The sequence below is a fragment of the Oncorhynchus mykiss genome, chromosome 21 (genome assembly GCF_013265735.2).
Source record: "Oncorhynchus mykiss isolate Arlee chromosome 21, USDA_OmykA_1.1, whole genome shotgun sequence".
NCBI lineage: Eukaryota > Metazoa > Chordata > Actinopteri > Salmoniformes > Salmonidae > Oncorhynchus > Oncorhynchus mykiss.
This window is the reverse complement of record NC_048585.1, coordinates 22,186,652-22,214,448: the sequence shown is the minus strand read 5'-3', so window position 1 is coordinate 22,214,448 and position 27,797 is coordinate 22,186,652. Positions and strand designations below refer to the sequence as shown.

Sequence of the window (27,797 nt, the reverse complement as noted above, 5' to 3'; positions counted from 1 at the left end):
CCATACAGCTGGCCCAGTAACAAGCTGCTGACAGACTGCCTCTTGGTCCATACAGCTGGCCCAGTAACAAGCTGCTGACAGACAGCCTCCTGTTCCATACAGCTGGCCCAGTAACAAGCTGCTGACAGACTGCCTCTTGGTCCATACAGCTGGCCCAGTAACAAGCTGCTGACAGACAGCCTCCTGGTCCACACAGCCTCTGTGTGATCAGGATTCACACAGGCAGATGCAAACTTCCATCTCTGATTGTTCTCTCTCTCTCTTTCTTGTTTTGATTTGGCCTAAATTTGAGCAAAAGATCCTCCGTTTCGAAAATGTGATTGTAGCTACAATATCTCAGCTGTGGAGGAAGAGTTGTGGTATTCACCCAGCAGTAAAAAGATAACAGGTGTTTGTCTGCAGCGAGGAATACGTAGCATATGTGGGGGGCTGGGGGGATGCTGGTTGCCAGATTGGTTAAATACCAGTAGGAAATTTATTTTGGAATTCAGAAAACATGGTAGATCTGTGAAGCTTTATTTATCCCACCGGCGCCTACTTGTAATCACAAGTGGCTCCATTATAGAAATGAAGGAGCTAGGAGTGTTCTTTGGTCGTGCTGGTGATAGTGTCAAGGACAAACTTCAGAAGTCTTATCTCTTTTCTAGCCAATCAGGCAGTTTGTCACCATGTTGTAACAAGACGCCGTGTATAATGAGCTTTGTCTGCCTCAATTGGAGGCAATCAAGAATCAAATCCCAGACACCACTCTCATCCACTCTTCACCATCCCCTCCACCAGCACCCCTTCCTTCGCCCCGGATCTCTGGCAGATAAGACTGCCTGCCGCCTGTCTGTCACAGATAGGACTGGAGAAGGAAGGAGAGGAGGAGGAGGGAGGAGGAGGCGGGTTGATTGATTTGTAATGCTCTAGAACCAGAACTTCCCCAACTCACGACAACTCCTCTATTCCTTAACAAGTAATACCAGTGCCTGGAAGTAGCTTTGATGCAGCGTGCCAATCTGGCGGCCATTTTGTAAAGCACCACTTTCACCACTGTGCTACTACAGTTGTCAACAATAGACTACTTCAATTTATCCTTAGTTTGAGATAAGTAAGTTCCACCAGAAGACACTTAGAGAGGTTTCAAGTTCGGACAGACTCTCTTCTAGTGATTATATGCACAAGTTCAGTCCTCATGGTTCTCCCCAGGTGCCCTACGTCGAGCTGGGAGGCAAGACGCTGATGATGACGGTGTACGACTTTGACCGCTTCTCCAAGCACGATGCCATCGGAGACGTGAAGCTGCCCATGAACAAGATTGACTTTAGTCACGTGACAGAGGAGTGGCGGGATCTTGTGAGCGCCGAGAAGGAGGAGGTAAATAATATAATATATATATATAATATAACATCTCTAAGTTTACACATCAGAAACTCCTAATATTTTCTTCCCCAAAGTTATGACAGTTGACTACCAGTATGGAGTGTTGTCACCAAGGTAACAGTTCATTTCTAGAAAATCCACGATCAGACATTTTAAATGACACGTTTTATCACATGTCAATCGTATGACTATGTTAAAAATGTTTGACCTGGGATTGAAGAGTGAGCTCAGTGCCAAACAGTAGTTGGGGGTATTCCTTCTCTCATAGAAAATGTAACATAATCATCTCTCCATGCTTCTCATTCTATTAATAAAAGTGTGCAGGAGATACAATGTTCAAGGTAAATGTTACGGCGTGCAGCATTTAAGCGTGGGTTGCTAGGGGAACCTTGTTTTTAGCAGCACGCTAGGTTCATGTAAAGGTTCATTTTCACACCTGTGGTGCCAGAGAGTGGAAGGACATCTCAATCTGCAGCGTTGTTCCAGAACCAGACAAGCTACACCTGATCACTTCACGCGAGGCTTGAGACACTGTCTTAATGCCCTTAAAGTGGTAGTCGCTCGCTTGAGTGGGCTTTCGCTGAAGGTTTTGGTTTGATTTGAAATGGCCACTTTCACTATCGTTAGCACCATCTTAAACACAATATGATTATACAAATATTGAAATGTGGTCATTGTGCGAAGGCTTTAAGGATAATGTGACACACCAAGCAACTCGTGTAAGAGACAATGTGAGGTCAAGAAGAAGTTCCTGTCCTCATTGAATGTGTGTAACAGTGGCTGAAAGGAATGTTTCACACATCAGCCGTGCCTCAGTGGCTGCAAATGACACCCAATGAGGTCCTAGCAGTTAGCTAAAGAGATGCTCTGAACAGCCCGTCCTCTAGTCTGGTCCCAGATCTGTTTGTGCGCTATAGCCACCTCCTATTTCTCCCCATGCTTCTACGTTTGGCACGACCACACTAGACTAAGGGCAAAATTGGTCCTTCAGAATAATCCCAATATCCACTCAGAACAATGTATGGACTCATTACCCATATCTATGCAAATATATGCATCCACACAGAGTGAGAGGCATGTTGAACCAGATATTTCCTCTGGGGTATGATTTAAGCAATAAGGCCCGAGGATGTGTGGTATATGGCTAATATACAACGGCTAATGGCTGTTCATATGCACGACGCAACGCGAATTGCCTGGACACAGCCCTTAGCCATGGTATATTGGCCATATACCACAAACCCCCAAGGTTCCTAATTGCTTAATTATAAACTGGGTGATTTGAGCCTTGAATGCTGATTGGTATACTGGTTACACACGGAATTAGAACAGTAAAAACATAAAAACAGGCCTTAGCCCTGGTATATTGGCCATATACCACACCCCCTCGTGCCTTATTGCTTAATTATACCATGGTATTATTGAATACTCGTTTATGATTGGCTTGAAGGGCATTCTAGAGCATGGATTATTTCCCTATAACGCACGGTATATCAGCACTGTAGAATTCAATGGCCATAGTTCATTCTTAAATGTTCTATGTTTGAGCTGCTTTTGAAAGCAAAACTTGAATTGAAAACATTATTGCCGTTGTTTAATTAGATTTTCATAATAGCAAGCTAGGACTAAACTAGCAAGTCTGTTTGTTTGGCTATCAAAGCAACTACTGTATCTTTCTAGTAAACTTACTATCTAGTAAACAGTGGATGTTGAACACATTTCTACCTGCAAATGAACACATTTGTAGCAGTAAATGTGTTAAATTATAGCCATGGTATAAAAGGGATAATAGACTCTGGGCTCTATCCGTTCTCTGAAAAATTATACAACTCCGTGGAAGGTTCCACGTCGTTCATTATTCTCTACAGAATGCATAGACCCTTGTTGATTATCCCTTACATATACAGTAGGTCTGTGGAAAAGATAACATGGCGGCATTCTGTTCATATAACTTTAAAATGAAGCCAGAATAACAGATGGATTCCAGATGAATTCAGAAGGAATCCAATCTTTTTTAAGCGACACGTGTTTTTACCCCCAAGCCATAAGATTCCTGAACAGGTAACCAAATAGTTACCCGGACTATTTGCATTGTGCGCCCCCCCCCCCCCCCCCCCCCCCCCTAACCGGGCTATCTGCAATGTGTCCCACCACCCGCCAACCCCTCTTTTTACGCTACTGCTACTCTTTGTTCCCATACCTACATGTACATACTACCTCAATCAGCCTGACTACCCGGTGTCTGTATATAGCCTTGCTACTGTTATTTTCAAATGTCTTTTTACTGTTGTTTTATTTCTTTACTTACATACACACACATACACATACTTTTTTTTTCGCACTATTGGTTAGAGCCTGTAAGTAAGCATTTCACTGTAAGGTCTACCTACACCTGTTGTATTCGGCGCACGTGACAAATAAACTTTGATTTGATTTGATATCAGGGGGTTTCATAATTTGTTTGTTTTCCACCGTGTATCCTTCTAGAAACAAAGGTTCCTTACAACGGCGTCTGTTGTCGAGAAGAAAAGGGATGCGGGGACAATTGGATTTATCTGCAAACGTGCTTTGAAATAACACACCCATATTGGCTGAGGGAACCACAGACCATGCATTTTATTAGCTACAAAATGTTAGACTCTTCCTACTCGGTTGTATAACAGTGTTGACATAGCGAAAACATCCTCCTCAACCTGGCGGGTCAAACACGAGGCGCTCTCAGCAGGAGAGGCAGTGCTGGCCTTTCCCAGATATTTCTGGAATATATTAGACCATGATGGCTTCAGACAAGCATCATTTATTTCAGCGTTTTTTTTTTCTCTTAGTCTCTCTGCCCACGTCTCCCCGGGAGGAGTGTGTGTTTATGTTGATGAAGCTGGAGCCTCTGTCATTAAAGTGAGTCTCTTTAGTCCCGTCGGCTCTGGGCTGAGTGTACAGGCCAGGCACGGCTAGATACACTGACTGAGTAATGGCAACCCAGGCTGAGAATAAACCTGCCCCATATACAACTCACATCTGGCAACCATATTATATTCTCATCACATATATTTAGTATTAGGGAATCAGTCTTGATTGTAATTTGATAAAATACCTCTGGTATATAACACAAAAATCAATGTTCAGGCCTCCTTGGCCCTTGATTTATGAGGTCTATTCATAGTGGCTGTTTCCAATCATGTGTAATTCAAGTTGGACCTGGGACACTTATTGAGCGTCAGTCTGTTCCACTTGTTAATATGTGTAATTCCAGAAATATAAATCACATTTTGAGTCTGTTCGCTCTGTGACTATGATTGTTTATTTCTGTGTTGATGTGCATGACACAAGGGAATGATTGATGACGTTCTGTCTCTCAGCAGCTATAACCTCAGCCAATAACCTCTACAACAGGGGTTCCCACAAACTGCATTCAGCAGCGGGACGTTTTTTCCTTGAGCGGATGGTCGGGGGTCCCGGAACATAATTGCAAATCATTTGTCAAAATGACCACAAGATGCCCAAACAAATATAATATTTGACTAAATCATAAGAATTTCAAACCTTGATTACATTTGGATATGGTAACATATGTATCCCTATTATGTGTTGGAATACTTGGGGACAGATTTACTAAATTAAAATCTCTTGGAGCTGAATTCCTGTTTTTTTGTTACCCCCTACCCTAAAAAGATCCAAGAAAACCCAAATGGGAAAACAGAATCCATGTGAAAGCATTTAAGCTTTTAGACAGACAAGACTAGACAACCAAAACATGTGTCACTTCGGGAGACAACTTCATCCTTATTCATAGCTATGGTCATGACTCCTCTCTCTCTCTCTCTCCTCTCACAGCAAGAGAAGCTGGGTGATATCTGCTTCTCCCTGCGATACGTGCCCACCGCTGGTAAGCTGACCGTGGTCGTCCTGGAGGCCAAGAACCTGAAGAAAATGGACGTGGGAGGCTTGTCAGGTGAGCAGAGCAGAGCTGAGGGCCAGGCAAGACGATTGACAGCCAGGGGGCCTAAGATGGTAGTAAGGAATTTTACCTCCAGACCTGCTCTCATCTGTGTCATGTCCACTCAAGAGGAGGGGCTGTCATTATGAAACCCTCAGTCAAAGCGACTCTCTCTCTCTGGTAATGAACGCTCTCAGGGTGTTACAGTATGTATTAGAAACCATTGTTTTGCCCTCTCCCCTCTCTGTGCTGTTCTAGGGGTTTTGCTGAAGGCTTGGTGAGTCATTGTGGGGCCCAGTGTTTTGTCAGGTTGGACTTTGGGAAATTGGTGTCTGTTGGAGACTTTGAGCTCTGATTGTGCTGCTCTTTCACTCCCCGCTGGCTTTCCACGCGACAGGCTCATCTTTTGTCTGAGAAAATCTGCGGCAGCAATCACTTCAGTGTCTCCTATTTTCCTGCAGCTATTTCTCTCAAACAACAACCGTCCCCAACCAATCATTGCCCACCATTATATTGGCAGGAGATAACAGATAGCATCTGAAGTGATTAATGTATGTCTAAACTCTACCTCCAAAATGTGGACAGCAATAGAAATGGCATTTTGTCTTCCAGAACAATACCAATGTGATGCCAATGTGATGCCAACAGAACATGTGGTTAGACCCAGGTACTCCAGGGATCAGGGGTGTGGGTGGTGGTTACTGGGCTCCACTGTGCAGACCTGCTGTTGCGTGGGAGAAAATACACATGGACAGTAATGATCGCAGTGGGCACTAATGAACACCCTGCTTTATGTTGGCAGGAGATCCCATAGGGACTACACTGAAGTAACGCTTTGGAAAGTCACCTGGCCATTGCGGCCATGGTTCACTAATGCACCTGTAGAGGCTCATAGATAGACACATTTCTAATGAATTGACCAACTCTGAAAAGTGAGCCTGATGCCATGTTAACAGAATGTTTCATTTGCGATAGTGACCACGCATTACACACACACACACACACACACACACACACACACACACACACACACACACACACACACACACACACACACACACACACTCCTGATCATGTGCAGGTGTGTGTGTACTGCAGAGAGTAATCCATCTAGTATTGAGCAGCTTCCCATCCATCAGTGAGCATGGGGCAGAACTCTCCCTGAGGGCCAGAGAACGCCATGATGGATACCAGACACTCTCCCATGAAGCTCCCCTCGGAACATCACACCATCACACCACCAATACTGTTCTACACAGAAAGGTGGACAGGGGAAAGTTGTCGCTGCTGCACTGCTCAGAGATGAGCAAAGAAATCTAATTTTCTAAACCTTTCCTCTTGGAAGGAGGGCTATGTGGGCGCGGGCCCCTTCTAGCAAGCAGAGCCAGCTGTGTACATTTCCTGTATGGTCCTAGTGATACAGGCCATTCAGGAGCTAGAAATAGGAGCCCACCTGAACCATTCATCACTCCACCCCACAAAGAGCCCCCCCAGCCCCTAAAAATCCCCCCTTCCACAGCTGGGTCTACCCCTCCCGTCTCCCTGGCTCTCTCCTATCCATTCCTTGGACCATTTCTAATCCCCTATCCTCCTCTTCCTCCCTGTCCTTCCTCCTAACCTTAACCCTCTCCAGGCTGCAGTTACCATGCATCTAGTCCATTCTCCCTCCCTGTGCCTCACAGCCTAGCAGGCCATCAGTGCCTGACTTGCCCAACAGAACCGCTACCTCACACTAGCCCAAGACCTTCCGTCATCTGTCTGTGAGTAGTGTGCCTGGTAGCCATTAGCCAGAACCCATGCCTCCCTGCTTGCATTTCCACTCGAAGCATTAGCTCTCATCTGTCGCCATTTGCATCATGGGATTGGCCACATCCTAAGCTGTCAATCAAGCTGATGAGGTAATAGAAGGGAGGCAGTTTGAAGGCCAGGCAGTTACTGTGGGAAACTTATTCCGAAGGAAAGTGGTTAGTAAGGTTGGCTGGGCTTGACATGCAATATGCCAAGGGTAATTGGTGCATGGTTTATCTAGTGTGTTTAAAAGGTCAAAGTGGAGCCAAGTCTGGGGATTTCTGGTTGAATTATTAACATATGGTAATAGCATGTTTTCATCTTAGTTGCCATTGGATTCAGGTTCCGAACTATGATTTCCATTTTAATAGCACATTAGACTGGCTACACTGTTGTCGGTGGGTCTGTGTTAGTGTGTGTGTTGCGTCTGTCAGAGTGTGTCAGTCAGTGTGTGCATGGATATGTCTCTCATTGTATACTCAAATGAGCATACTGTATCATAAAATCTGTAAGGGGATAACATAATTTCTAGCCAATGGCTTCTAGCCATCCCAAGACCCTATTGAGAATCATATTGGCACATCATTGTCTATCCAATCTATCCAACTGGTAAAGTATTTAACACTCTCACCTGGGTTTTTACTGGAATGAGAATTATAGGAGCTATTGTTCGACTTTCATGTTACCTATTGAAGTCCCAAACAGTAGGCTAGATAACAGGCGTCTTGTTCCCACTCACACAGCTTATTTCGGCATTCATGTTTTTGATGTCAACCGAACAATGAACAAGGTAGTGAAGCTGAACACAATGACAGCAATTTTACCTTTTTTAAATGTTATCAGAAAATTGAATAGAGGAATAGCTTGTGCTTGGCTTGTTTTGTTCAAGTTTTGAAAGAGAACGTTGTCATTCCTTTTGAAAGGAGCCAATACTCTGGTATCTCTTCGTCGCTCCGCCTCCGGGTTTGACTAACCAACTAAACAAATACCAAACAAGCATAATTCCCGTACACGCTTTAGGGCAGAAAGTATTGTTTTGGACCCCTGTAGCTAACAAAATTGTGTTCCAATTTATTTTATCTAACAAGATATCGCAGAATACTATATCGCAGTTAGCCCATTGTTTGAAGTGTCAACTTCTCCAGAAGTGTCTTTTTGCCAGGAGAATAGACGTCAAAGCCTGGCAGATAGATGAAATAACACGCGTGTATATAATAACAATAATTAGTGACTATCTCACATCGTGACACAGCCAGAACTAGAGGAGGAGGACAAGTAATTGATGGTCTGGGATTGGTCCTTTCCTCCACTGCTGTCCTGTTTATCGAGCCTAATTACTGCTCAGCAAACGAGACACCTCTATTTTCATTCAAATATGTATAATTATTCATAATTCTTCTGATTGCCCCAAATAATCGTAACAGCCAGAATCGCTGTATCATGCTGTGCACCAAAACTTGTTTTAAAAGAGCACCTAATCTAATCATCGTTAAAAGTTCTCAGCTGAGCCACTCCTGAATCACAGTGGAAGGTTTATTTTTTTGTCAACAACCTCGTCTTATCATAACATAACTATATCCCTGGAGGGACTCGTAGAATACAGTATATACAGTACCATACAATCCATCGAAGGCAAGACACTTGTCTTTCTCATAATCTTTGCTGAAAATGTACAGATAACCTTATAGACTCAAGGTGAGTTCCTATATTTAAGTACAGTATATATTGTGACAATGGGAACAACTCTCACTAGTATGACTCACCACAGGAGAGAGCTCCAGTACCCATGGAATTAAAATACAGTTGAAGTTGGAAGTTTACATACACTTAGGTTGGAGTCATTAAAACTCGTTTTTCAACCACTCCATAAATTTCTTGAAAACAAACTATAGTTTTGGCAAGTCGGTTAGGACATCTACTTTCTGCATGACATAAGTACTTTTTCAAACAATTGTTTACAGACAGATTATTTCACGTATAAAATGTATCACATTCCCAGTGGGTCAGAAGTTTACATACACTAAGTTGGCTGTGCCTTTAAACCGCTTGGAAAATTCCAGAAAATGATGTCATGGCTTTAGAAGCTTCTAATTGTCATCATTTGAGTCAATTGGAGGTTTACCTGTGGATGTATTTCAAGGCCTACCTTCAAACTCCTTGCCTCTTTGCTTGACATCATGGGAAAATCAAAAGAAATCAGCCAAGACCTCAGAAAAAAATGTATAGACCTCCACAAGTCTGGTTCATCCTTGGGAGCAATTTTCAAACGCCTGAAGGTTCACCTGTACAAAGATTAGTACGCAATGATAAACACCATGGGACCACGTAGCCGTCATACCACTCAGGAAGTTCTGACTCCTAGAGATGAACGTACTTTAGTGCGAAAAGTGAAAATCAATTCCAGAACAAATTCAAATGGCCTTGTGAAGATGCTGGAGGAAGCAGGTACAAAAGTATCTATATCCACAGTAAAACGAGTCCTATATTGACGTAACTTGAAAGGCCGCTCAGCAAGGAAGAAGCCACTGCTCCAAAACAGCCATAAAAAAGCCATACTACGGTTTTCAACTGCACATGGGGACAAAGATCGTACTTTTGGAGAAATGTCCTCTGGTCTGATGAAACATAAATAGAACTGTTTGGTCATAATGACCATCGTTATGTTTGGAGGGAAAAGGGGGAGGCTTGCAAGCAACATCTCAAGACATCAGTCAGAAAGTTAAAGCTTCGTCGAAATGGGTCTTCCAAATGGACAATGACCCCAAGCATACTTCCAAAGTTGTGGCAAAATGGCTTAAGGACAACAAAGTCAAGGTTTTGGGAGTGGACATTGCAACGCCCTGAACCCAATCTTATAGAAAATTTGTGGGCAGAACTGAAAAAGTGTGTGCGAGCAAGGAGGCCTACAAACCTGACTCTGTCAGGAGGAATGGGCCAAAATTTACCCAACTTATTGTGGGAAGCTTGTGGAAGGCTACCCGAAACGTTTGCCCCAAGTTAAACAATTTAAAGGCAATGCTACCAAATACTAATTGAGTGTATGTAAACTTCTGACCTACTGGGAATGTGATGAAAGAAATAAAAGCTGAAATAAATCATTCTCTCTACTATTATTCTGACATTTCACAGTCTAAAAATAAAGTGGTAATCCTAACTGACCTAAAACAGGGAAGTTTTACTAGGATTAAATGTCAGGAATTGTGAAAAACTGAGTTTAAATGTATTTGACTAAGGTGTATGAAACTTCTGACTTCAACTGTAGTTGTCACTTCTCAAGGCTGCAGGGCTCTTCACTGGCTGTGTGCAGCAATGTGATAACAGCCTATTTCTATGGGTGAAGTATGTTTGCGGGGCACATAGACCATGTCCCCTCACATAAAAGGTGAGTAGAAGCATATAAAGAGAACTCAGCGCCAATGCTGACAACCTACATACAGTAAAGTGTGTAAAGCCACAGGCACTATCAAGAGCCAATCAAATCATTTGTAGTAAATAATATACTGCTATAGAATAGTATCAGTGTGTTACATACAGAAGCACAGTGGATGTTACTGGAGGATGAGTACATGCTTGTTAAGATAATGGATGTACTGTCTGCACTGTGACACTTCTCTCCCTCTCTCCGTCTATCTCTTTCTCTTTTTCTTTCTCTCTCATCTCCCTTTCTCTCTCCACCTCTCCCTCTCTCTCTCTCTCTCTCTCTCTCTCTCTGTCAGTCACAGGGGATAGTGAGGCTGTTCATAACAGGGTAATGGACCTCCTCAGTGAGGGGGTTATCACATCAACCAGTCCTGTAGTATTAATGAACCTTCACTGCCTTCAGCCAGTGCTCCCTCACCTCACCACACAGCATGCCATCAAGCCTCTCAGCTGGAGACCATATTATTTGTTTTGTTTCTCATGCATACTGCCCGGCTGTTTAAGGGAGCTCCAGGTTCGCAGCCCCACTCCAGTCATTTACACTTGTGTGGAAAGCAATGAGGCCAGGTGTTATTATAATGATGAACGAATGGAAAACCAATTTGGTGGTGATTAGGGAAATGCAGAAGTTTGGAAGTGTGTGTGTGTGTGTGTGTGTGTGTCTGTGTGTGTGTGTGTGTGTGTGTGTGTGTGTGTGTGTGTGTGTGTGTGTCTGTGTGTGTGTGTGTGTGTGTGTGTGTGTGTGTGTGTGTGTGTGTGTGTGTGTGTGTGTGTGTGCGACGTAGCTTAGTTGCATGTGAATGATTCATGTCAACTCCAAGTGTGTAAAACCGAGATGACAGTGGGGCCCTGCGTGCCCCTCCTCCATGGCCCATCCAGAACGATGGGAGGGAAACTAAGATGACAGCTGAGCTATATTTAACCTGCTTGTGTTGACGTACGTTCAACATCTCGTACACAGCCCCCGCAAGCCAACACACAGCACACTCGAGTAAGCAGCCAACGTGCATGTTTACTAGTAGCTTTCTGTTTTTACCGTTTGGTCTTCACACGCTCAGTAGACTAATTATGATTGGCATTGATAGCTATTCTCTTTCACTTAGGCCTATAATTCAAAATATATAGCAATGACTAGTTATCGACAAGCTTAAAGCCTAGATCTAAGCGATTCTGTTGAAACCGACGGGTGAACACACAGTAACGCTGAAATAGGCTCGTAACGGTAGGGAATGAATATAATGTGTTTGTTTTGGATGTACACACTGTCGTGTTAAAAGGTCGTCTGTCATCTGTTTGGCACAGAGCCAGCTGGGATAGAAAAGGTCCTGTTATGGCTGCTGCTCTGACAGATCGCATGGGACAGGTGCCTGCATCGTCTCCTCCACAAACACCTGCAGCCGACGTCGCTCATGTCCTCCCCGTTAGCCACTTCTTCACACACCTGCTGCTCCCTGTTCACTGGGAAGGGAGGGGGACTCTTTATAAATGGGCACAGCATCTTTTCATTATAACCCGGCCCATTGGCAGTGATCCAAATGAGTGACTGTCACGCTTGCAGCAAGGATCTGCCTCCGTATACTAAAGTGTAGACAGACACAAGGAACGGTAAACGCGCTCTCTCTCTCTCTCTCTCTCTCTCTCTCTCTATCTCTCTCTCTCTCTCTGCGACAGGCGCATCACATCAGGTACCGCGGCCACTCATCCGCAAAATGGGCAGAGATTAGAGCTGTCTGGGATGAGACGCCAAAATGAGCTGGATATGAGTTGGGGTGCGTCGCCCGCCAAAACCCAATAATCCTGGCGGTGAGATAAGAAGAGTCGGGGTAGAATAGGGCTGAAAGCCACGGGACACCACAGGTGTTTTTCTAACAGTGGAGGGATAGGTTATCTGTGATATCCCTGCCTGGGTGTTGTTGTTGTGTGTATTCAGCCTCAGTCTCTATGGATAGGGGGATTTTATCCAGTGCTGGTCATTCAGACCCAGGCCTGTGTGGATGGTCAAGATGAGGCAGAGGTAGCCAGACACAGGGTTGGAATGGGAAGGAGTTGGAATGTATTTATACGGTTGTGAATGTGAGGTCTTTTTTTATACAGAGATAAAAGATTTCTGCACAGGTTCAAGACTGTGGCAACTGATGATCAGGAGCAGGGATGAAGAAATACTTTGCCATTAAACGGAAATGCGTAAGTGTGTGAATGCCTGTGTGAGTTATACAGCTGTCACAGCCATGGATCAGGATCTGATGCAGCCTCTGTTATCAGTCTGCTGTGACAGTTCCAACCAAGGGGATTGAGCCTAACCTCCACAGAGACCTTGGGGACCATACTTAGTTAATCCACAAACTTCCCTCCATTAACCTCTAATCATGACCTATTAGAAAAGCTTCCTATCAGCGTCAACAGCAAAGCTGTAGAAGTCTGATTGTTTGTAATCGGCTCTCTCATGACACATCTTTAGTTTCCTACAGGGACATTAGTAGAACCTATAAAGAAGGGAACTGAGCTGAAGATAATTCACTGCACACATCAAAAAAAGAAAGAGAGAAAAAAACAATAAAGGGGTTGTTGATGTTAGAGTCTGATAGAAAGTGGTGATACGGCCGTGTGATGCTCACAGTCCGACACTGGAGAAGATTCCCATTTAGATACTGCTGGGCCTATTCACTAACACACACCTCTCCTCCACTGTCTCTTTTATCATCGCACAGCCCTCACAGGAGAGTAATAAACGTCACAATGGACACCCGCTCTCGAGGCTGCATTCTCTTTCTCTCTCTCTCTCTCTCTCTCTCTCTATTTCTCTCTTTTTGTTCTAGCTGTTCTCTCCCTTCTGTTCATTCACCCTCTCTCTCTTCGTTCACTCAGTTCTCTCTGTCTTTCTCTCGCTATCACACTTTGTCTCCGTCCTTTCTTTTTTCTCCCTTTCCCTCTGTCCCATTGCCTTTCTTTCTCTTTTTTTCTTTCTCTCAGTTCTGCTTCTATTTTTCTCTGTCTCTCAGTGTACACTGTGCACACAGCTATGGGATGAACCTGCCAGTGAGCAATCAGCTCTTACAGATGTAGGGTCTTAATTTGAGACAGTTTTCTACAGCAGGAAAATATGCCTGCAACAACAGGAAATGTAAATTATTGTGTGAATTATAATTAATCTACATTCTTGTAGGGGTTGATACATTTTTCATTAATAAGGCAAATCAAGTCTGAAAACAGGTTGCTGGATTGAATCCCTGATACAAATCTGTTGTTCTTCCCCTGAGTAAGGCAGTTAACCCACTATTCCCCGGGCGCCGAAGACATGGATGTCAATTATGGCAGTCCCCCGCACCTCTCTGATTCAGAGGGGTTGGGTTAAATGCGGAAGACACATTTCAGTTGAATACATTCAGTTGCACAACTGACAAGGTATCCTCCTTTCCCTCTAAATTGGATAACAGATGTTTACCATTGCTTTCAAAATGTTTGCCATTGCTAGGAATCCCACAGATGTTCCACAGTCAAAACTGTAGAACAAATCCCTACAAAGCCCTACGCCATGAGCATCAAAGACAGCCTAATAAAGTCATCTGGGAGCCACAGATACTGCTGGTTCTCATAATCTAGATGTATTTTAGAACAAGAGAGCATTATGAGGATTGATACTGATGCCTTGCTTCATGGTGCATTACCATGCTGGGGCTCAATTGTAACTGCCACCCTTTCCCTTAATGTGATTGGTCGTTTAGCTCAATTACCATGCCATATCCTATCATATTTCTTTGTGTTTGTTGATCCTAGAACCAACAACGCTGTCTCATCTTCAAAGATAAATGGCGTGACCTGTTTTCATTAAGATAAGTCTGTGTCTACTATCTAACTCGAATTGGTTTCAATGGCAGTCCATTACCAAGGCTCATTAGCTCTCCAAAACTAAAGTGTCTTGTCTCAAACAGGGTGCCACTCCACACCCTCCTCTCCCCTCTCCACTTCCCGCTTGTCATTAGCATTCCGAAAGGAGTAAAAGAAATCAGGATTGCTAGCCATGCTAGTCCAACGTCTTGATTGCCAATGATAAAGCAGGAAGGCTGATGGGTGAGTCTGCATCTTTTACTGGTCCTTTTGACCTGATTACCAGAGAGGGGGGGGGGCACAGGGCCAGCCACAGCAGGCCCACTCTGGAGAGGCTTCAGTCTTCATTATTGGGGAAGGGAAATGAGGCCCTTCAGTGAAAGTGGCGAAAACATGAGCCACTTGAAAAAGCAGCGAAATTCTATTTATAGAAATTGTGCGGAACTCTGTTTCTCTTGCATATGATTTGAAATGGGTTTGTAAGTACGGTGAATATTATCAGACGGTGTGATTCCTCTCCGTGTTGATATATCCAAATAAAGTGACAGACAAGGTGTGACTAAAACATATGAGTGTATAGACACTAGAAAGGGAGGGTGTAAATGCCTTGTGGCAGTAGGTTCTAACCTGGCCCTCTCTTCTTTCCTCAGATCCCTACGTGAAGATCCACCTGATGCAGTGGGTTCTAACCTGGCCCTCTCTTCTTTCCTCAGATCCCTACGTGAAGATCCACCTGATGCAGTGGGTTCTAACCTGGCCCTCTCTTCTTTCCTCAGATCCCTACGTGAAGATCCACCTGATGCAGTGGGTTCTAACCTGGCCCTCTCTTCTTTCCTCAGATCCCTACGTGAAGATCCACCTGATGCAGTGGGTTCTAACCTGGCCCTCTCTTCTTTCCTCAGATCCCTACGTGAAGATCCACCTGATGCAGTGGGTTCTAACCTGGCCCTCTCTTCTTTCCTCAGATCCCTACGTGAAGATCCACCTGATGCAGTGGGTTCTAACCTGGCCCTCTCTTCTTTCCTCAGATCCCTACGTGAAGATCCACCTGATGCAGTGGGTTCTAACCTGGCTCTCTCTTCTTTCCTCAGATCCCTACGTGAAGATCCACCTGATGCAGAACGGGAAGAGGCTGAAGAAGAAGAAGACAACAATTAAGAAGAACACCCTCAACCCTTACTACAACGAGTCCTTCAGCTTTGAAGTGCCATTCGAGCAAATCCAGGTAAAGGTGTTGTACGTACCCATGTGCATCTTGGGAGTTCTCCATGTTGTTGAAGCATTAAGACTAGATCTAATTGAGCTCAGTCATAAACCACTGAGTCAAGTTTTTTTTAAAGAATACTTTAAATAAGACTTAGTGCCAACACCGAGACAAATGACAAGGAGATTGTGTTCAAAGCTTGTGGCTACTAAGAGTGAATTGGTGGCTTAAAATTAGCATGTGAATGTGTGCTCTTTGGTCTGTACAGGATAATCAGTCTCAGGCTCTATTCATCATGGGCCCGATTCAGACTTAGTAAATGTACACCTTTCCTATGCACTTCTCAGTAGTTGGTATTCAGGCTTACCTAATGCAGGCGCGTAATGCATTAGTGTACCTCAAATTTGTATTTTGTCGACAGACTACAATACATTGAAGGAACGGGTTCAGAATATAGGGATCAATGAAAGAAAGCCATCTACTGTATATATATGCATATTCAGCTCGGTTTCAGCACCAACTGGTAAATAAAAAAATACTCTGATCTTGTAGACTTTAAGCAAAATGTATGGTTATGAAAGTATGTATGAATCATATTTTACAGGTTTGGAGTGCGTCTACGCACAAAATTGATTAATGAAAGTTGAGATACTCAAGTTCATTCCATTAAATATTAGAAGGTGGAAGTAGATGTACTATAGGGGTTGAACAGTAGTCCTAGAAATCTACCCTGATCCTCATTAATCATGGAACTGTATGACAACGGTCCAGTCATCGTGAACCATGCACCAGGCTTAAACTGCTACGTGTGGTCTGAGTTCCATATTGACTCAAGTAGGCTATGAGTAGGCTGTCCCAAATGATTTCACAGTGTTAGCCTGATATGATCCACTAATGCTAGCACCCCTCAGGAACAACTACACAGACATGACAGAGGAAATAAAAAGTAAACGGAATGGAATCTTTCAAAATGCAGGCAGCAAATTTAACAGTTACAAATGTATGTGTGGCTCCCGATAGTGGCTAATATTTAACAATACATATTGTGAAAAAAAAAAACTGCAAAACGTCTGGGTATATAATTAAAACATTCTAAAGCGCAATTTGGCAGATTCGGTCCGACAGAAGCCTGTAGCTTGGGTCTCCAAATGTCATCTATGCAAATGATGAGGGCATACAAAATAAAATCAGATTAACGGCACAGCTATTTACAGCCTACTTCACTGTGGGAATGGGGACACAATACATATCATGTTGATAGGATTTTTAGTTTGCTTCCATATGACTGGTTTAACATTTAATGGTCACCTACACATGGTTAGCAGATGTTAATGGTCACCTACACATGGTTAGCAGATGTTAATGCGAGTGTAGTGAAATGCTTGTGCTTCTAGTTCTTACCATGCAGTAATATCTTACAAGCAATCTAACCTAACAATTTCACAACAACTACCTTATACACACAAGTGTAAAGGAATGAATAAGAATATGTACATAAAAATATATGAATGAGCGATGGCCGAACGGCATAGGCAAGATGCAGTAGATGGTATAGAGTACAGTGTATACACATGAGATGAGTAATGTAGGGTATGCAGCAGCCACTCAATGTTAGTGGTGGCTGTTTAACAGTCTGATGGTCTTGAGATAGAAGCTGTTTTTCAGTCTCTCGGTCCCTGCTTTGATGCACCTGTACTGACCTCGCCTTCTGGATGATAGCGGGGTGAACAGGCAGTGGCTCGGGTGGTTGTAGTCCTTGATGATCTTTATGGCCTTCCTGTGACATCGGGTGGTGTAGGTGTCCTAGAGGGCAGGTAGTTTGCCCCCGGTGATGCGTTGTGCAGACATCACCACCCTCTGGAGAGCCTTATGGTTGTGGCAGAGCAGTTGCTGTACCAGGCGGTGACACATCCCGACAGGATGCTTTCAAATGTGCATCTGTAAAAGTTTGTGAATGTTTTTAGTGACAAGACGAATTTCTTCAGCCTCCTGAGGTTGAAGAGGTGCTGCTGTGCCTTCTTCGCTATGCTGTCTGTGTGGGTGGACCATTTCAGTTTGTCCGTGATGTGTACGCCAAGGAACATAAACTTAACATAACATAAAATCCACCTTCTCCACTACTGTCCCGTCGATGTGGATAGGGGGCTGCTCCCTCTGCTGTTTCCTGAAGTCCACGATCATCTCTTTTGTTTTGTTGACATTGAGTGTGAGGTTATTTTCCTGACACCACACTCCAAGGGCCCTCACCTCTTCCCTGTAGGCCGTCTCGTCGTTGTTGGTAATCAAGCCTACCACTGTAGTGTCGCCTGTAAACTTGATGATTGAGTTGGAGGTGTGCATTGCCACGCAGTCATGGGTGAACAGGGAGTACAGGAGAGGGCTGAGAACGCACCCTTGTGGGGCCCCAGTGTTGAGGATCAGCGGGGTGGAGATGTTGTTAACTACCCTCACCACCTCTAAAACAATTGCTATGTGTATTTACAATTCTCTTCTCCAAATGGATTACTCATTTACCTAGCTCTTATCAATAGCTCTTATCCATTTATAAATGACTGTGCATGGAGAATGCTGTTATTTCTATCAAAAAAAGAAAGTACATGCTTTTCCCACTTGGAACCGGCAGGTTTGCTCAACCTTATTCATGGTTTCTTCCCACACGAAGGTGGTAGAATGATGAGGGAGTTAAGTCAAGTTCAGAATGGTCTCCACCCCAAACGAATAGCGTGTGAAAAGAATGCTGTTCTCATGATTAAGTTCAAGGTCAGAATGCTCATAGAGAAAAAGTGCATAAAAAGGAATTATGTTTCCATTTACACACGCTTAACTTGGGTCGGAATTCCCCCCATTTGCATTGTCATTAAATGCCTTAATTTCACAAGTTTACAAGACAATTGCACAGGGGAGTGGTGAGAAGTAATGCCATTCTCAACACATCCCTGATTACTTGCCTTTGGCGTATGATTACATTTGAACATTCAAATATCTCTTCTTCATGGTGCAATTCAGTACCTTTCTATTTTCCAGTGCGATGAAATATATATAGAGTACGGTTTAGTATGGCACTCGCACTGTTTGAGGACAAATTACTTTATGAGAAAGCACTTTAAAGCTACTAGGCCCAGAGAATTAAAGAAGATAAAGTGCATGCAAATTGGGCCAAGGGGGAATTATCTGTGAGCGGGCGTCTAAACGCCAGGCATAAAAAAGTAATTGCCTATAATTGATTTAGCACTTCACAGCTCACAAACCACGAGTTTGGTTCCACGTGCCTCCGTTTCCAACCGCGCCTAGCCTGTGAGGATGCCAATCAGAACATCCCATACCCATTGGAGAGACAGAGGGGTGACAGTGGAGGAAGCCTATACTGCTAAGTACACTGCCGCCTCCACAGAGGGTCCTTCTCTTTAAAGGGATAGAACAACCCAAATACAAGTGTCTCTGTCGTTGTTATACCTCAAAGTGATTTGAGGGGGTCAACTATCTCTTTCAAAGCCACTTGACTCCAACTGACAGGCTGAGGGACTTGGTGCAGCGTTTCATTACATGCTTTGGGAGAACAGTGACTCGGCACCTACACAGGTAGAGCAGCTCCTCTCTCCTCTCTCATGTGAATCTTAGTGTGCCGATTCATATTCCCTTCCAGCAGATGACGCACGGATCACCGCTCATTGCTGAGACACTTTGAATAAACACATGCTGAGGCTGAAATGTTGACCTCTGAGTGAGATTACAATCTGTTGTGCGTTTGGCTCTGGAAAGATTCAGGCCCAGTCTTCAAATGGTATCTACAGCTAATTAGCACGTAGGACTGGCTCTTCAAGGGAGCATATCACTCTTCACTCAAATAGGCCACTCTGTTAGTCAGGAGCATTTGACAGAGTGGAGGTTACTCCCACTTGTCTTCTAATTGTACTGCTTTTGGTATTTGAGAAATTAGCCAAGGTCGTTCTGTAGGTCGTCGAGCAGAGCCTTCATCATTGTGCTCAATAGAGGAAGTAGGCTGTCTGGGGACTTGAGACAATATTATTATTCTCTGTTACGTTGGGTGAATACTGGGTGCTCAAGAAAACTTCTCAGCACTACACAAATCATAAAACGTCCATGACTATAGTCTGTGAGCTTTAAATCTTACCAGTACATTACTTTAGTTACCTGTACAGTGTGTGTATCCCACAAACTCATAATCTATTCCAATGTCTTCCTCCCTACTTATCCCCTTACAGAAAGTTCAAGTTGTTGTAACCGTTCTGGACTATGACAAGATCGGCAAGAACGATGCCATCGGCAAGGTCTTTGTGGGCCTCAACAGCTCGGGGACGGAGCTGCGCCACTGGTCGGATATGCTGGCCAACCCCAGGAGACCCATCGCCCAGTGGCACGTGCTGAAGGTGGAGGAGGAGGTGGACGCTCAGCTCTCCACAAAAAAATAGGCAGGGCCCTTTCAGCACCTTCCCCATAGTGCTCTTTAGCCAGTATGTGTAAATACCTCAGTGATATATGAGTCCATCCACCGTCAAACCAATCCAGCCAACACCCATCCTTCCCACCAACTCCATACTACTTGTCTTACCGTCTTCTTTTGTAATTGTCAATGGTTCTTTCAAACCCCCCTAGGCCCTGTCGTTCAGATTTGTGTTTCTATTTGTCAGGTTGGGAGTCCCCGCCCCTGACTATGTTGTCCATCTCTGCACCCTGATTCCCCTTAACCAAATTCCCCCTTCTTTTAAGCAATATGATCTGTATAGATAGTGCATGACTGAAAGACATTTATTGTACCACAGTTGTATATATCAGTCTGCAGACAAAAATGATTTCTAGTTTATGTTGGTATGTTGTTACCCGTTTCCTAATCGATGTATATCTGGATGTTTTTAATAAGATGTTCTATTTTAAATGATGTAAATGCAGATATAGGAGAGACGATATTATATATTACAGGATAAAACATTTTGACCTTATTGCATTCCAGAGGAAGAAGAAAGCAATTCCAACCTGTAAGATGCTAATGGCAGTATAGTCACATTGTAAAGGACGGTGTCTGGCTTTATGTTTACTAATGAACCATTGCAGAAAAAAAGTTGAAATACACAGAAAACTAGGCCGTTAACTACTATGGTTTCATGGGAAAATATATTCTGCTGGATAGTATACAAGCACATGGTTTCTTATACACCTTTTTATACACATTTCTCCATCAGAGGACCTACTGGTTTTGCTTGAAACACAATGTTCTGGAGGATCTCTCAAATCGATGCAAACCGGTTAGCCTTTTTCCTTTTCCTTAAGCAGGGCATCACCTTGTGACACAGTCAGTTACTTCGAAGTGAAATAGGTCCTCATTTGAAAGGCCATCTTTTCATTAAATGATTTACTTTTTACAGACCGGTCCTCTTAAACCCAAATGACTATTCCGCCAAACCCCCCCTCGGAAAGTGATCCCATATGAAATAGAATCAAGCAGTAGCCATTGTGTCCTTAAGCTTGTTGAACAATATTTACTTTCAATAGCCTTGTTGTTGGAAATGGATTATGTTGAGAACATTGGAGTCTCAAGGTCTCCATAAATGGAACAAAGACTTTTGACTCTAAGCTTTTAGATGACTATTTTTTAGATAAATTCAGCTGATTTTTTTTGTAAACTGCATGATTTTTTAAACAATATTTGCTAAAGGCTGGGATGGGATGGGGGGGGGGGGGGGGGGGGGGGGGGGGGAGATCTACCAACACCATGGGGCTGTCTCTTATGATAACATCCCCTTGCCTTCAATCTATTTAATCTAGATTAAAGCTGAATTTAGTGATTTGATGGGTCAGTAAATGATTATTATATTGACTGGAAGTAAAGTGAGTTTCTAAACACTGCCATTTTCAGGGAGGTGACACATGTATAGTAACCTTCTCTCCATGCACACTCCCACTAGGTAGTGGTCGTAGCTTTGGTTTATCGGGAACAATGTATTTGGCTGCACAAGGTGCCCTAAATAGCAGCTTTGTGTTGCCTTCTCACAGTGGCAATAGAGCTAGCCATGTTATACTGCCAATCTTACTTTCTGTACGGCTACTGTTTTGCACTGTATGTCTTTGAACCGGCAATAGCTTGTTGACTTCTTTACACTATGTTGACGGGCCTTATTTAAGGACGCTCAATGCGCAGGGGAGCAACAACCATATACTGTATCTCTTCGTTGAGTAAACCGTAGTTAGCCAGTTTTCTATTGTTGGCTCTCAGTACAACACCAAGAGAACAATGGGATATAAACAATGACTGTAAAAGTTAATGGTCTGCATAGGGGATAATATTTGTTTATATGTCCTTTACTACGGGCCCAATAAGACGCTTGAATCCATGAAATCCGTGAAGTCTCTTATCTTGGAGGAACCTCCATGCATATACTGGATGCTAGCTTCAGGAGTAGTTTCTAAGTGTTTTCAATGTTATTGTGTAGTTGATAGCACTATTATGAAAAAGCTATTTGTCATTCCATGGGCGTCTCTGAGGACAGCTTTGTGTGTCACTGTGACTGCCGTGCGTGCTTAGAGGTGTAGACTTTATCAATAGCGACAAGTTTGTTCTGTAGTGACGTTGTACTGCCATTTCCCTTCCACATGCTGAGAGAGTGCGTGGCATCGTCAGTTCTTATAACTGTGCAGCGGCCGGTTGGTTGATTGACAGGGCTACACACAGGAGTTATAGAACGTTTTATGGGAGAGCGAGAGTGGTTGGATTCACACAGCATTTCGTTGAGCACTGTGCAATACTTGTATGTTCATCCCATAGTGTTGTGTGGGTTGTGTTTGCCCGAGGAAAAAAATGAATATTTAAAGTTTAAAGACTCCTATCAAGTGAGACGTATTCCTCTCCAGTGAGATGGTTAGGACACAGCACATGTAGATTCTGTGGTGGTTGGAGTCTGACATCTAAAATCCTTCTGTTAAGGGTTCCCTCCTATCCAGTTCGTTCTTTTCTTGCACACAGATTCGGCTTCAGAAGTTTCAGGACATAGTGGGATTGGGAAATACCAAAATATGACGCACGCACACACACGGAAACATTTAAATGACCCCTCACCCTCTGAAAGTACATATGTACATATTTTCATCATTTTCCAAAAAGTGATTTATTTATCATATTGAAATGGTCATGATCATTACCGAAACATATCACATCTTGTCATGACAACGTCATCCATCGTTGCATCAACCTGATCTACTATACTATATCTAATTATGATTATTTTTTATTACTAAGTTATGTTTTACAACCCTGTTGAAAATACTTTTATATTTGAAATGAAAACTCTGAATGTACAGTATGGACTGTGTGTTTGTGGTGATTAACTGTGAGATTAGTACTTTTTTTTCATTGTTGCAAAAATATGTTGATTTGTGTGTGTTTTAATTTCTGTATTTAAATACCCTTTTGGGTAGACTTTCCCCGGATAAACTATACATTCCAGAAACGTGGAACATACATTTAATCACAGCAGTATGTGCCCTAATGAATTACATTCCCTCTTGAACTATATATTTTTTCATTTAACATATTTATTATGCATCCTTTAAATCATGAATTACAAAAAAAAAAAAATGCTTGTTTAAATAAAACAAGGATAAAACGAAGGCTCGGTATTTGAATGGAAGGAGCAGATCCACAGGGGTACGACTAAATCACGAACGAAAGGCTGTAATCGGCATTTAAAGGGGAAGGAAATCAAAATGTTTCAACAAAAGAAAAGGAAAGCGTCAAACTCTTGAGGGGCGGACACTACAGTAAGAGGCAGCATTACAGGATCAGATTGTGAGGTGTGTAACTTACTGTACCACAAGAAAAGCCACTAGCTGCAATGTAATGCTACTCTTATTGGTCCCCCCTACTAAATCATGGAAGCAAAACCCCTCACACTCTATTCAAGAAAAGACCATACATCTCACTGTGTGATCAGAAACATACACGATTCTCTAAAATGACGACAACAAAAAGCCACTCTAACCTTTCAAGACGAAGCTGTGTAAAGTATTCGAGTCTGATGCTGTAGAAAGATCCTAGTTGCCTTTGTGTATATCAACTGCCTGCTTGAGTATTTTCTGTGTTGACATTTTCTCTGTAATCTTGTACAACTGTTTGGGCTGTTTTTCCTGCCATATCGCTCGCGGTGACAGCGAGCTGACAGTTACTGTATATTGCTGTGTATACCTTCATTTTTTATGAGGTGTTTTACAGTTTTGTTTCACTTTGTGTAGTGATTCACTCTGTGGAGTTTTTTTGACTGTTGTTATATAACTTCATATACACAAATGATCAATAAAAATGTTTTATTTCCTGTTGATACAGAACCTTTTTCAAGTGCTTTTTTTTTCTTTCCGGATGCTGGTTTGGTTCACTTACCAACTTTTTACGTGGATTTTGATGTGTGAGCAGATAATACTCACATTCACATGTTAGACAACATGCCTTCATCAGCACAAGAATAAGAAGCATTGAGTGAATTTAATAATAAACATTGAGTGCATATGAAGCCTAGATTTATTTTCATTATGAGCCAGATCTAGGAATTGCTGTGATCTATTTAGTAAACACAAGAGACCAGAGAAATGTATGAGTGTGGCGGTATATAGCAGCAACAGTGGCATCTAGTGGTCAAAATCTGGTAAATTCACACTAAATAATCCAAGTGATTTAAATTACAAAAAAAATGTATGAAGGGGAAAAAACATCTCCAGATTCACAGGGAATACATTACATAGTATGGATAAGCAATACTACAAGCCACAGCTTCATACTATGTGTCAGACATAGAGAACTGACACAGTATATTGGTTGTTGGGGGGTCTGTGTGTGACTTTTTGACCATTCGTTTTGTAGAAAGGATGTCAGCTACTATATTTAGTGAATATTATATGAACCCTATATATTTAAATGGTCAATTTGGATGCAATTAATTAGCGTAATTTCCCAGCGATCCAATTATATTTCAACAAAATAATGTTGCATGAATGTTAATCTTATCTGTTTCTAACCACATAAATTATTTCAGAACAATCTGAGATGGTGGGTGTCCTTTTAGAGATGGAATGACCCTACAATCATTCAGACATTATCAAATGACTAATGCGTCTTCATTCATTATACTTAATACATTAGTAACATTTTTATTTATTTATTTTAATTTGATTTAACCTTTATTTAACCAGGCAGGCTAGTTGAGAACAAGTTCTCATTTGCAACTGAGACCTGGCCAAGATAAAGCAAAGCAGTTCGACACATACAACAACACAGAGTTACACACGGAATAAACAAACATAAATCAATAATACAGTAGAAAAATCTATATACAGCATTTGCAAATGAGGTAGGATAAGAGAGGTAAGGCAATAAATAGACCATGGTGGCAAAGTGGTTACAATATAGCAATTAAACACTGGAATAGTAGAAAGTGCAGAAGATGAATGCGCAAGTAGAGATACTGGGGTGCAAAGGAGCAAGATAAATAAATAAATTCAGTATGGGATGAGGTAGATTGGATGGGCTATTTACACTATGTACAGGTGCAGTGATCTGGGAGCTGCTCTGACAGCTGGTGCTTAAAGCTAGTGAGGGAGGTAAGAGTCTCCCGCTTTAGTGATTTTTGCAGTTTGTTCCAGTCATTTGCCGCAGAGAACTGGAAGGAGAGGCGGCCAAAGGAAGAATTGTCTTTGGGGGTGACCAGTGAGATATACCTGCTGGAGCATGTGCTACGTACGGGTGGTTGCTGCTATGGTGACCAGTGAGCTGAGATAAGGTGGGGCTTTAACTAGCAGAGACTTATAGATGACCTGGAGCCAGTGGGTTTGGCGACGAGTATGAAGCGAGGGCCAGCCAACGAGAGCATACAAGACGCAGTGGTGGGTAGTATATGGGATTTGGTGACAAAACGGATGGCACTGTGACAGACTGCATCCAATTTGTTGAGTAGAGTGTTGGAGGCTATTTTGTACATGACATCGCCGAAGTCGCGGATCGGTAGGGTGGTCAGTTTGATGAGGGTATGTTTGGCAGCATGAGTGAAGGATGCTTTGTTGCAAAATAGGAATCCAATTCTAGATTTAATTTTGGATTGGAGATGTTTAATGTGAGTCTGGAAGGAGAATTTACAGTCTAACCAGACACCTAGGTATTTGTAGTTGTCCACATAATCTGAGTCAGATCCGTCCAGAGTAGTGACACTGGACGGCGGGGCAGGTGCGGGCAGCGATCGGTTGAAGAGCATGTATTTAGTTCTACTTGCATTTAAGAGCAGTTGGAGGCCACTGAAGGAGAGTTGTATGTCATTGAAGCTCACCTGGAGGTTTGTTAACGCAGTGTTCAAAGAAGGGCCAGAGTTATACAGAATGGTGTCGTCTGAGTAGAGGCTGATCAAAGAATCACCAGCAGCAAGAGCGACATCATTGATGTATACAGAGAAGAGAGTCGGCCCGAGAATTGAACCCTGTGGCACCCACATAGACACCGCCCAGACAACATGCCCCCTGATTTGACATACTGAACTCCATCAGAGAAGTAGTTGGTGAACCAGGCGAGGCGATCATTTGAGAAACCAAGGCTGTTGAGTCTGCCAATAAGAATGTTGTGATTGACAGAGTCAAAAACCTTAGCCAGGTCAATGAATACGGCTGCACAGTAATGTCTCTTATCTATGGCGGTTATGATATCGTTAGAGGACCTTGAGCGTGGCTGAGGTGCACCCATGAACAGCTCTGAAGCCAGATTGCATAGCGGAGAAGGTATAGTGGGATTCGAAATGGTTGGTAATCTATTTGTTAACTTGGCTTTTGAAGAGCTTAGAAAGGCCGGGTAGAATAGATATAGTTATGTAGCAGTTTGGGTCTAGAGTGTCTCCCCCTTTGAAGAGATTCCAATCTATGGGAATCTCAGATGATACGAAAGAGAGGTTGAACAGGCTAGTAATAGGGGTTGCAACAATTTTGGAAGATTATTTTAGAAATTGAGGGTCCAGATTGTCGAGCCCGGCTGATTTGTAGGGGGTTCCAGATTTTGCAGATCATTCAAAACATCAGCTATCTGGATTTGGGTGAAGGAGAAGTGGGGGAGGTTTGGGCTAGTTGCTGTGGGGAGCGCAGGGCTGTTGTAGGGGTAGCCATGTGGAATGCATGGCCAGCCGTAGAGAAATGCTTATTGAAATTCTCAATTATAGTGGATTTATCGGTGATAACAGTGTTTCCTAGCCTCAGTGCAGTGGGCGGCTGGGAGGAGGTGATCTTATTCTCCATGGACTTTACAGTGTTCCAGAACATTTTTGAGTTTGTGCTACAGGATGCAAATTTCTGCTTGAAAAAGCTTTTTGGGCATGCTTATTTAAGATGGTGAGGAAGGCACTTTTAAAGAAAAAACAGGCATCCTCTACTGACGGGATGAGGTCAATATCCTTCCAGGATACCCGAGCCAGGTCGATTAGAAAGGCCTGCTCGCTGAAGTGTTTTAGGGAGTGTTTGACAGTGATGAGGGTGGTCGTTTGACCGCAGACCCATTACGGATGCAGGCAATGAGGCAGTGATCGCTGAGATCATGGTTGAAAACAGCAAAGGTGTATTTGGAGGGCAAGTTGGTTAAGGATGATATCTATATGGGTGCCCGTGTTTACGGATTCATTGATCATTTGTGTGAGACTGAGGGCATCAAGCTTAGATTGTAGGATGGCCGGGGTGTTAAGCATGTCACAGTTTAGGTCACCTAGCAGCACGAGCTCTGAAGATAGATGGGGGGCAATCAATTCACATAGGGTGTCCAGGGCACAGCTGGGGACAGAGGGTGGTCTATAGCAAGCGGCAACAGTTTCTGGAAAGATGGATTTTTAAAAGTAGAAGTTCAAATTGTTTGGGTACAGACCTGGATAGTAAGACAGAACTCTGCAGGCTATCTCTGCAGTAGATTGCAACTCTGCCCCCTTTGGCAGTTCTATCTTGTCGTAAAATGTTATAGTTAGGGATGGAAATTTCAGAGAATAGTTGGTGGACTTCCTAAGCCAGGATTCACACACGGCTAAAACAAACTTAGGGAGGAGGCTTCTAATGTTAACATGCATGAAACCAAGGCTTTTACGGTTACAGAAGTCAACAAATGAGAGCACCTGGGGAGTAGGAGTGGAGCTAGGCACTGCAGGGCCTGGATTAACCTCTACATCACCAGAGGAACAGAGGAGGAGTAGGATGAGGGTACGGCTACGGTTATCAGGACTGGTCGCGATGTAGAGGCCAGTTGAGTAC

General features: G+C 43.1%; 1 protein-coding gene across 2 annotated transcripts in view; it reads left to right on the top strand.

Annotated features, from left to right (window-relative positions):
• LOC110500005 (synaptotagmin-1) overlaps positions 1 to 23,870 on the top strand; it is a 140,473-nt gene extending 116,603 nt beyond the window's left edge. For both annotated transcript variants that reach the window (XM_036957293.1, XM_036957292.1), the window contains exons 8-11: positions 1,192 to 1,359; positions 5,197 to 5,314; positions 15,424 to 15,557; positions 19,760 to 23,870. In XM_036957293.1, coding sequence (XP_036813188.1) covers positions 1,192 to 1,359; positions 5,197 to 5,314; positions 15,424 to 15,557; positions 19,760 to 19,966 — 627 coding nt within the window. In that variant the 3' untranslated portion in view covers positions 19,967 to 23,870. The remainder of the gene's footprint in view (positions 1 to 1,191; positions 1,360 to 5,196; positions 5,315 to 15,423; positions 15,558 to 19,759) is intronic.
• Positions 23,871 to 27,797: the final 3,927 nt, after the last annotated feature.